The sequence below is a fragment of the Lagopus leucura genome, unplaced genomic scaffold, assembly GCF_019238085.1.
Source record: "Lagopus leucura isolate 7727_CA_CO unplaced genomic scaffold, USGS_WTPT01 Super-Scaffold_810, whole genome shotgun sequence".
In the NCBI taxonomy this organism is placed as follows: domain Eukaryota; kingdom Metazoa; phylum Chordata; class Aves; order Galliformes; family Phasianidae; genus Lagopus; species Lagopus leucura.
The window spans coordinates 14,424,257-14,436,358 of record NW_024962261.1 but is presented as its reverse complement, the minus strand read 5'-3'; the positions used below and the strand labels follow the sequence as shown (position 1 = coordinate 14,436,358).

At 39.9% G+C, this 12,102-nt stretch overlaps 1 protein-coding gene across 1 annotated transcript in view; it reads right to left on the bottom strand.

The window, feature by feature from the left end:
* MCC (MCC regulator of WNT signaling pathway) overlaps window positions 1-12,102 on the bottom strand; it is a 202,496-nt gene that overhangs the window by 183,815 nt on the left and 6,579 nt on the right. The window contains exon 2 of the mRNA XM_042866143.1: window positions 2,299-2,546. Coding sequence (XP_042722077.1) covers window positions 2,299-2,546 — 248 coding nt within the window. The remainder of the gene's footprint in view (window positions 1-2,298; window positions 2,547-12,102) is intronic.

Below are 12,102 nucleotides of genomic sequence, written 5' to 3'. Positions count from 1 at the left end.
TGCGTTGGCAGGGGGTTGGAGTCAGTAATCCTCAGAGGTCCCTTCCAACCCTTACAGTTCTGTGATTCTGTGTGATTCACTGATTTATTGTCAGGAAATGCAATTGAGCCCAAGGATTATGAAGATTCAGTGTAGCCAGTGATGGAAAATGAGCAGAGAAACTACAGAGTAAGTAACTACAACAAGTATGACAATGAAAACATTAACAGAGATCAGACAGATAAAAATAATAAGAAGAGCTGTGAGACACATCTACTACATTAGGAAGACAAAAAGAAAAGCCAGAGAGCGTTAGATGATGAGATGACAAGCGAAATGATGTGCAATCAATCTAAAAAGCAAGAATATGTGGAATTCACCAAGGATCCAAAGCACACAAGCAACATGTCATATCTGAGACAAGCCACAAACACGTGTAAAAAGAGTTACTGTAAGAAAGTGCAGCGTGAACCCTGCAAAATACAAACTAAAACTAAGAACCATACACATACAGCTTTACATTCTTGGAAGCTGACTAATAAAAAGGAATTAAAGGTCAGTAACATGAAGACCCAGAATAAAGAGAAACAAACTGGTCAGAAAGAAGTGTGAAGTATATCTGAGAATAAAAAAAAAAACAGAACACATTTCTAACTTAATTTAGGACTGCGTGTAGCCAAAACATAAAAATGCGTACAATTATTTGCTATAACTTGAGCTCACCATAATTTAAGTTTCATTTTGAACACTGCTATGGTTTGAAACATAACACAGGTAAGTAGATTTTCACTTTGAAGACACATGTTTAGCTCATTTAAACAAGCAGCCAAATCCGTCAAAAATGTAAAATCTGTGAGCCATTTTTCATCTTCACATTCTGGCACAAATTTTCCCTTTGATTTCATTTTGCAAATTGTAAGACCTTTTTAGCATTTTGCCCCGACTTAGCCATCTTCCTTTGGAAAAGTAAATGATGTCGCCATAATCCATACTTTTAAGGAAGTCCTGGAATTGGCAATGATTCATTCCCTTGGACTACAAAAATTCACAGCTTTGATGACTATTTGCGTGACATTGCCCATTTTTAAAGCTTTCACAAATAAATTTTTGTGATGTATAATGCAGTGACATTTCATCAAATGTTGAGTTGCCAGTGGCAATTGCATTGTCTTCTATTAATTTTTTAAGTCCCGTTTTCTTACCAACCATCTCTGGTGCCATCAATATCTATTAGCAGACAAATTGTATCAGGACAAATTATATTTGCCACAATTTCCAAACGCTGCTTAATAAACTCACCATCAGTCAAAGGTGGGTTGTTTTTTTTTTGGTTTTTTTTTTTTTTTTTTTTGCATTCAATTAGCTACCATGTAGCTACCTTTTATAACAGAGTCCATTTGAGTTTTAACTATTTTAAAGACTTTGTTGAGATGACAGACATTTTCTTTGTTCCCTGTTTTGCCCTTACATAGTGCTCCTTGCTATATATCAAATTTGCCAGTATGTTTCTGAATATAATGTCTTTTCAAACTGTAATATTTGAAAACTGACATGCTTTTCTTACAAGTCAAGCATACCGCCATTCTATTTGTCTTGACAAAAACGTAGCAATTTGCCCATTTTTTCCTTCATCCGCAATTTTTCTTTTTCTGGATTCTGTTTTCTTCTGAGATGCCATGAGTCAGGTTGAAATACTAGTACTGACAATCACTGCAATTTACTCAGCAAGAGGCACAAGCACAAGCTGCACGCAATACATGCAGGCTTTGATGAGAGTGAGTGTGTGTGACAGACATGAGAAGGAAAGTCAGCACTGCCCTGCACCGTCCCCTACCCTTGGTTCCAACCCACAGTGTGCTGAGCGCCCAAAGCAGTTTGGCAGTTGTGAGCAATGGGTGTGAGTCCAGGGCCAGGCTCCTCGGCACGGCAGAGCTGACACCATGATGGCATGAGGCAGAGGGTGTCCACAGTGCAGTTGTGCTGCGCTGCACGTGGTCCGCAGGCTGCAGGTTGGACATATCTGACATATAGCATTTGCAAGATAAAAATATAACCACAACTCCTGTCTTTTCAACGATGTTGTCTTGAGTAATTATGGTTTTTTAGAAGAGAACTTTCTTCACACATATTTGTATACACACCAAACCAACATGGATGCATCAGTTGTACCAACACCTTAACATGTGACAAATTTATGCCAAAGCATATTCTGAAAGCTCTTCAGGGACAATTCTGATGCCAAAAAGAATTAGTAGCAACAAAATCAGAGCTTGTTGTCTGTTAAACAACATCAGCAGGACATTTAGATGTCATACCTACCTAAACTGTTATTGCTGCTAGTTGGCCAGGAAGCTATTCTATCTCTTAACTTTTTCTTTTTACAAGAGTCATCTGATTTCACAGAAAGCTCCACTTCCTCCTTCCTGATTTCTCGCACCAGTTGCATGCGACACTGACTAAAATCCTGGAAGGAAATTTTTCCATTTTCATCTGCTCCCAGCTGGTGCATGATCTCAGCAACAGACTCCTCCATATTCAGCTGGCGGCACACCATCAGCAAGTCATTCCTAAGAATATTTTTAGAGGGAAAATTGGGGTAAGGGAGGGAGAAAAGTGCAAGAAAGATTGGAAAAATGGGAATGGAGAAGAAAAAACAAGAACAGTTTAGTTTGGAAGGAATACTAACTGTTTAATTTTGAAATGCACAAATGTACAGACATTTAAACCCAATAAGCCAACTACTGTTTTCTATCAATCTATGACCTGAAGTTGGAAAGAAATTGGAACGCAGAAAGATCATGGAAACGCAAAAGATTTCTTCTTAAGGATTAATTTCATGCTATTTTCAACATTTCAACTACCAGAGACATAAAGAGAGCTGAATCATGCTGTTGATCTTCAGAGTAAGGTGACGTACTAAGAAATTAAATCATTACATTTCAGCTGGATCAATAGCAGTTTTGATTTCCATTTTATTTGGAGTAGAGAGAAATCTCTTTTGCTGCTGAACAGCAGTAAGTTAAAGAGGAAAAAGGTATTTATGGCCAAAGAAAACATCAGAAAGGAGCATTTGGAATAAATGTTTTCAAGCCTGTCTCCAAATATCATGACTGCAAAATCCTCTCAAGAAGATTGCTTGGTCTAACTGTTCAATGAAACTCAAAGCAGAGAGGAGGGCAGTATTACATAAAATACTCTGATGCTGAGTGCAAGCAGCTAAAAGACTACTGCAACCAAGTCAACAAGGTAGTTACTGAAAGCAGGTAATATACTTAACAAATGTATAGAATGTGTTCTTCGGATAAATACATATAAAAACACGTAAGCATACTGCTAAAGAACAAACCAGCCAGCAACACTAAGGTCAATGTTATTTTCTATTTTGTGTGAAGAACGAAAGAATCTCAAGGACATACCTTAGACTTAATTTGAAGCTAAACATCCTCAGCAGAAGATGTTCTGTTTGCTCACCATTATTAAAATTACATTGAGAATAAGTTTGCTGAAAGAATTCTCAGTAATTGTGGTAAAAGCCACAATATGAATCAGAAGTGGACGACTAACAGTGAATAAAGTGAACTTATTAGACAAACATCTGACATTCTCTAGCAGTGACTTCAGAAAATGGAGGCTCTTTCTGAAGAGACCGTCATACTTGCCTTTTTCAAAATGTAAACTGCTAAAAAAAAGAAAATAGAAAAGAAGCCACTGCCATTCGGAACTCAGCAACTGTAAATCAAGACTGAATAATCTTCCTAAGCATTCCTTGTTCCAACTTCTCCAGCAACTGAAGGAAGAGATACATATATGTCAAATAACAGTCGCACTCGAAATAAAACGTGAGTGATAATCCAGATCTCAATCAACAGCTGCCCTACACTATCAAAAACTTGGTGCAACATTCTCTCCATTTTCAAAGGAAAATTAAAAGAATTATCACTACTTTGGCAGTCTCACCCTTTGCTATTTCTTTCTTGCAATTGCCTGTCATGTCAATACCTACCCGCTCTACAGAAAAAGCTATCTGATGGGTAGAGCATAGTAAGAGCTTCTCCAGCAGATATTTTTGGCAGAGATTTTTATAATGAAAATGAACTGCAATAACAACACAACAACAAATGCTATGAGCATGCATTTTAGCATAGATTGCCAGATAGGACAAGAAATTATTATAAGAAAATTAAATTACACGCATCAACCATAAGTAACTGATATTTGTATTTAAAATTTTGGTTGGAGTTTTGTGCTTGGCATTTAACCTGGACAATGAACAAATAAGTAAATAAAACCTATCACGGATCTGTTCCTTTATTTTATTAGTTAGGATAACAATACAGACCAATCTCATAAGGATGCTGCAAAGAAAATTAAAGATGACAAAGCATTCCAATTTTCACAGGGGATACAGCTATGCTATGTCTATATTAAAAATTCAAACCAGAGCTAACCTGAATTCAGATGCCAGCAGTTAAATCTGACATCAACCCCCAGATTTAACAACAGTAGTGATGTGGTGGCATTGACATCAACTGTTTTAAGCTTCACTTCACTTATAGCAACAAATTTAATAAAAGCCATTTACAAAGCACCTTTTAAGCATTTCAAGTTACATGTACTCTTAGACCAGATAAGATACTGTGCTGCACATGGATGGAGTTCAAGGACTGTTTGGACAATGCTCTCAGAAATAGGGCTTGAATTTTGAGTGGTCCTCTGTGGAGCCAGGAGCTGGAGTTGATGGTCATTATGGGTCTTGACTTGAAACAAACTTGAATTATTCGGACTTTACATTTTCAGCTACTGAAAATCTTTGCTTATGCAACCTGCAGTTGCCTCAAGAAAAATAAAGATATACTTTTTGTCTTAATTTCTTCATCAGTCTTCACTTTAGACATGGGTCAAACAAATACTTCTGTGAAGGACCTCACTTTTTTCTGCAAGCCAGAGATTTCCTGCAATTCACAGATGTTTTCTGCCCCGCAAATCAGCTTCCTACCGGTTGAGAAGTAGCTCTACACTCTGAAATTCAGTTTTTCTACTCGTCTTTCTTGTCCATTAATCTGGCTCCCCAAAGTAGCCTGTCTCCAGCTTCCTTTGCTCTGTTTCTGCTTCCCCACACAAAGAAGTGAGAACTGTGGAATCAGCTTTTTAGCTTTCTGCTGTCAAAAGAGGTAATCCCACTCCTTCCATGTTCCTCTACTAAGGCAGTTAACACAGCATAAAATTGATCATGATAACAAGAATAGCTTTTGTTGACTTAGTTCTATGTAGCAGTTTACGACAGAGGAAGGAAAGCCAGCACCACTCTCTTCAGAGGCATAGTAGTCTCTTGATTACCAGTACCATCAGACAGTTGCCTCACTTCCTTCATCTGCAATTCAGCGTCCTACCAGAGTAGGCACCTGAAGAACCTGGGGCAGCTCCCTTATGTGTGCAGACCTTCAGCTGACACAATCTGACAATTCTGTCACATTGAACAGCATGCAAACATTACACAAATCCATTCATCATCGTCCCTTACAGGGACAGGACAAGGGGAAACAGTTTCAAACTATGCCGGGAGATTTAGATTAGGTGCTGGGGAAATTTTTCACTGAGAGAGTGGTAAGGTGGGGTAAGACATTGGCCTAGGGAGGTGGGCATCCCATCCTTGGACATATTCAAGGCTAGGCTGGACGGGCCCTGGAAGAGTTTAAACTAGAGGATCTTTGAGGTCACAGAATCATAGAATGGATTAGGGTGGAAGGGACCTCAAAGATCATCAAGCTTCAACCCCTCTGCCGCACGCAGGGACACCAACCTCCACTTTTAATACAGCCCAGAGCCCCATCCAACTGGGCCTTGAACACCTCCAGGGATTGGAGCACCCACAACCCCTCTGGGCAGCTTGTGCCTGCAGCTCACCACTTTCAATCTAAGCTATTCTATGATTCTATGATCACAACAGCTGCCTTCTAGTTCACTTGTTTCACTGCCAGAAAACAAACAAACAACAAACAAACAAACAGATAAAAACTTAATCTCCTTCTTACAAATGTAACTACAAATGTCCAACTGAGAAAACTACAGCATCACACAGAGACTGCAGGAATCAACTCATACAAAGTTTGGGGAGTAAAGCAGAGATAAGAGCCACCAACAATTGCAAGACAAAGTTAGTCTTCAGTAAGATCCACCAGAAGATTCACAGAGGGTCAACGTTTGTTCAGAGAGAGTTACCAGAATAACCTCTATCAGAATTTTAGATGGCGAAAGAACTAGCTAGGTATCATCACATAAAGCAGGTTGTACGAAATATTTATTTCTTAATCTGTGCCTAAAGAAGTAAGTCATTACAATTCCACAGCCTTCTAACATATCCACCTCACAAAGACAATGCTCCAAGACTCTCAGATCCACAACATGCAGGAACAGCACATAAAACCTAAACACTGAGTAGCAGAAAGATCAAGTGCCTTTTGGATCATGCAGCCTTTAAAAGGAGCAGAACTTTGTAAGTGGACTTTTGTGCCATTTGCTAACCATTTCTAAACAATTCCAAGCTCTCTAGGGCCCAAACTGTCAACTGAGAAACACTATTATCATAATATCACAAACTCAGAAATGAGACAGAGTGGAGGAGCACAGCATTGGCCACATAATGCCAGCATTTTTTCAGGACAGAATTTACTAATCTATGCACTAGAAGCACAGTACTGCTTCAAACTATTTTAAAGAACAACTATTCCTGTTCCTATTCAAGCATGATCCATTCTACTACCCTGGACAGAGGGCAGAGTACCAGAGCATGCAGTTGGTGATACCGGATCATGTGGAAAGAAAAACTTCAGGAGAAGAAAAAAGAGATACAGTAGTTTGGAGGGAAGGAATAAGTCAGGAGCCCATGGTGGGAAACAGAATGAAAAGGCAAAGGAAAAGTATGAAGTGCAAGGATATTTTGTGTTTTAAATCCAAGGAGGAGTAATGAAGAGCTCAATTTTCAGGATTGTGCTGATCAACTGAATGAGCTTTATGTTATTAAATTGTCACCCTACAGAAGTACAACACATAGTGATGCCTTGGAAAGACTGCGAAGAAAATTTTGGTACAAGTATACCTGTGTCATTTGTGACAATTAGAATCTCAGCTTTTCTTAAAGCGTCAACAGCCTCACACATCACAGTCTTCCCCAGCAAGTTTTGTGACCTAAAACTTCTCGGCTACAATTCAGAATGCTATTTGAGAAAGGAAGTTAATTGTTTGGTTCCTTTAAAACCATTACCTGATGTCCCATCTTCTGTTGAATAAAGAACTGAATTTTTCTGCAGGTCTAATCAATGCAGTGAACTGTTCTGGTCTCCACCAGATCCATCAACTGGACACATGATGGCATGCAAAATTAGCACACACTAAAAGCATATACTTAAAACAAACCAACAACCCACACATACTAAAACGAGTAGAAAAGTTTAAAGCAAAAGTCCTTTCTTTCAACAGCATGATATCAGAATTCAGATTTAATTAAGCTTATTCATTATCTTATCATCCAGATCATTAATTGTTAACAGTACTAACATGCCGTAGGCCATTCTTCCAATTTGATATGATCTTCTATGTGTAAAACATGCTATTGGCATCTGATTACTCTGGATCTATTAGGAGAGTCATAAAACACCAAAAGCTTAAGATAGAAGTCATCTATTGTTGGATGCCTTCTATTGAAAGATGCTCTGGCATCCTTTCATTATTAACTGTTCCTATTTGATTTTTATAAAGCTCAATTAGTTCTTAACAAACCTATACTCAGCCAATTATAGTCTGTAATCAGACCGATCCTTATCTCGGCATAATTTTAAAGAAAGAAGTATATTCTATCTTTCTGTTACTCATATCTTCTGGAAGATCTCAGTGCCATGGTTTTATGATTTTTGATTATCGGTACTCCAATCATATCATCATGTAGTGCACTGGGAGTTGAAGTGTTAATGCTCCAGTTCCGAGTACATGTCCCAGAAGAGAAGAACCACTATGTTCCCCACAAGACTGCTTGCTGTGTTGTCATCATTTCTGCTCAGGGGGAACAGATATGAGGCCTTGGTAGGTCATCTGACCTCTCTTTCTTCATCAGGCTCTCCTCCCTGCTCAAACAGACTGTGCATCTCACCTCAGTGTTACGGTGAGGCCTTTCCACCTTTCGGGCACTCTCTCTCATTGTCTTTGATCCATTAGCTTCAATTCTAATTATATTGTGTTATAGTGTGTTATCTTGCATTCCAATACCATATTTGATAAATGAGTTTGTTTCTCCTCAGATTGTTGCTGCTGTTTTTAATTATTTTGGGGTCCCTGTTTCCCTTTTCTGGAGGCGTGGATCTGTGAAAACCCTCTGCCTCGCTATTTGCAGAACCAGCCCACAAACTGTTGACACTTAGGAAAGAAAATGCACACAGAATAATTCAGACTCTGTCTTTAAGAACCTTACATCACATTTTTTCAAGTACAACTAATTGAAACATAAATCCAAGTTCTGTCTAACTTTTTTATTTCCCCAACATAGAAGCACAGAATTGTATGTGTTGGAGGGCCCACTAGAGGTCACTTGGTCCAATCCCCCTGCATTGCATAGGGACACCTACATCTCAACCGGGTGCTCAGAGCCCCAGCCAGCCAGACCTTGGCTGTCTGCAGAGAAGGGGCATCCAAGCACCTCTCTAGGCAACCTGAGAAATGCAGTAAGGATACAGACTGTTCAGAGCAGGGCACCACAGACAGATAAGAGTGCGCTGTCATGTCGAAATTATTTCTGTTCCAGCAAGTTTCAGCAACTATTTACAATACACCTCAGTAATTTCTTCTGTACACCTGGCAGATTACTGCTCCATTGAAAAATCCCAGTCCCTTTCTCCCCCTCACGCTGACCACAGGATGGGATGCCCTACATATATGACCTTTGCTTTCGTACTCACATTCTCACTTGCAGATATAAAAAAAATAGCACTCAAGCTCTTCTTTATCATTTTTTATTACTAGATCTCAAACTATTCTGCAGATGATGTCTTACAAGGTATTATTATTATTGCCAAGCCTATTTGCAGGAACCATATCATTGTACTTAGTATTTTCAGTGTCAGAAACAAACTAACAAACAAAAAACAATCAGAACTTCTCATGTCCCTTGTTTTTTTCTCTCTTTACATATTCTTTGTTGTTCTTGTTGTTACACTTGAAAACACTTGCTGGTTTTATTTTCTGCCCACTTTGAGCAGCAGGAAAGAGGTAGGATTAACTTCAACCAAACCCAAAACTGCATAGGTTTTAATCATTACTCAACTGGCTAAGTCCGAATTCATGGCTGTGCCCTGCCTTGACTGCATCTCACAGCCGTATTCAAGCAGCACAACCTATACCACCCCTACTCAGCAACACTCCTTTTCTCTTGCAGGTGAAACCTTTCTCCAATAGACAGTATGTCCCATCATGGTGCCCTCCTACAATTCATACAGATACCAACAACATCGGCTGCCTGTTGCAGGAACTGTCAGAAATGAAATGTTTGTTTTTCAGTAGGCAAATGCATATGCTATCCATTAGAAATAATTCAATGGTGTGCTCCCAACCTGTATGTCAAAATGTTAGCCAAACTGCATCTTGCAACCTGTGTATCCATGTTTTGTTTAAGGTTGTCACCCCCTGAGAAGAATTGTTGCAGGTGAACAAAGGACCATTTATCAAAAGAGAAACAGAACTTGTCAGTAGAATTCCTGCTACTGTACTTTCCTTTCTGCTGATTAGTTTCAAATTTTGCCCAGAGTATCAACTCAGCCTACAAATTCTACCATGTAATAGGAATATCAGGAGGGCAGTTGTCATTCGAAGGCAGTCTGGACTCTGTTACCTAACTTACCCTTGCAAATGGCATAAGAGATTTTATTGAATAAATTACTGCTAGTACAACACAAGTACTATTCCATTACATTTGAGAAAGTAGTCCTGCAAAAAAATAAACAAAACTCTTGGAAAAAAAAAGACATTAAACGTGCTCACTGCAGCTAACCATTACAGTTCCTTACAGCAAGGTTACTTTACATATAAACCTGTGCTACAATATATACCACATACATAGAATGCACTCTAAAAGATGCATAGTAGAAATAAGTTGAATTTCGATAGTCATATACGTACAGTTTAACTATTCTTCTCCAAGTGCCATTCCAAGCCCAACTTTCTGAAGACATAATTAGGCATAGAACTAACCTACTTAATCTCTTTCAATTACCAGCTGAGGTGACAAGTGTCTGAATAAAAATAACATTTTTACACTTTTTAAAACAAGGCCATCTCTGTGTTCATTAATTAACTTCTAAAGAATTTTCTTTGTTCAAAGATTTGAGCAAACAGTGATTAAAAAAATCAAGCAGTCATAATTGGAAGCATAAAAACTAAACCCCAACTGAAGTCTCAGAAATACCAATAAAACAGCCAACAGTGATTTCTATGCTTTAAACGTAAGGATATGGAGTTCCTATGAAGACAGGCACAAAAGCTTCTTGCAAATCTCCCTACTTGCAATCACACTAGAGAGCATCTATGCAAGGTATTAATGCAAAACACCGGAAACATCCAGGAAAAAGGGTCACAGTGGGATGAGCAGTGAAAAGGTGAGAGGCACCGGGTCCATGCTGGAACAACTCCCAGTGTGACAAGTGGAAAAGACAACCAGCTCAGATATGGAACCTGCGCAGAGTAAGGCTGCTGGTGGCCTCTATGCTCTCCAGAGAATCCAAACTTAACTGAGCTTGACTGAATCAAATCCACAAAATCAATCTTGAAACATGCCATCTGCACCAGAGGCCTTCCCAGAAAGCACAAGCTGAAGGGAGAAAAGCTATGAATTGGCTGAGAGAGGACACCTGCCCCCATTTGTCCACTAGACAGGTTAATAGCCGCTACTACCTCCTGCATCTATACAATGCAAAGAAACAAAAATACTGGAAACATCCAATAATAAGGAGCACAATGCAATTATCTGCTAATATGCACATCTCAACTGAGACAGGGGAGATTTAGGTTAGATACTAGGAGGAAAATTTTCACACAAAGGATGGTGAAGCACTGGAACAGGTTGCCCAAGAGGTCATGGATGCCCCATCCCTGGAGGCATTCCAGCCCAGACTGGACGTGGCTCTGGGCAGCCTGGTCTAGTGGCTGGTGACCACTAGGTGCTGGTGACATAGCAGGGGGGGTTGAAACTAGATGATTATGATGGTGCTTTTCAACCCAGGCCATTCTATGATTTTGCGATTATATGAATATCTTAGCATTAGGCATCACCAGGAACATGAATACAAATGACTTAGCTCTCAGTTCAGCAACAATCTGTTGAGGTATATGGGGGTAAACTGATGGGGAAGAGCCACTGACACACATGTGCCCCTGCACCCATGCTTTCTTTTCAAGATCCTATTCCAGAAATTGTGCAGACCAAATCTGTCCGAACTACTTATCTAAAGGCATGACTGATAGCCAGCTATTCTTTGTGCACTGCCATGGGGAGCCTGGTTAAGCCTTCATCTACCAATTCAGTGGCCAAAGAGAGAACAGGCTGAGAACAGCAAACCCAAATTGGTCTTCTCGTCCTCTGAGTGGAAAACCCCACACACAGGGCCCCTAACATCTCACAGGTCCTGCTGTGGACCCCCTCCACTGTCCCTGTACAGCTGTCCAGAGGACACCAGGCCCTCTGATCTCCACCCATCCTTAGAGGATCAGAGCCAAGAGCCTTAACTCAAGGCAACCCCCTGAACCCTGGAACAGGCTGCCCAGGGAGGTGGTGGAGTCTCCTTCTCTGAAGATGTTCAAGACCTGCTTGGATGCCTACCTGTGCGGCCTGGTGTAGGGAACCTGCTTTGGCAGGGGGTTGGACTCGATGATCTCTGGAGGTCCCTTCCAACCCCTACAATTCTGTGATTCTGTAACCCCAATGGACTCCATAACTAACGTAGAGTGGATTAGTTTGTCTAAGTGTACCAAATGAGCTGATGCCCAGTGAAGCCCTTGTGATAAGTATCCATTGCTCAAATATTGCTAGAGGTGCTCCATTTGGGGGCAATCTACCAAGGAAGTTAAGAGCTGGATATCCATATG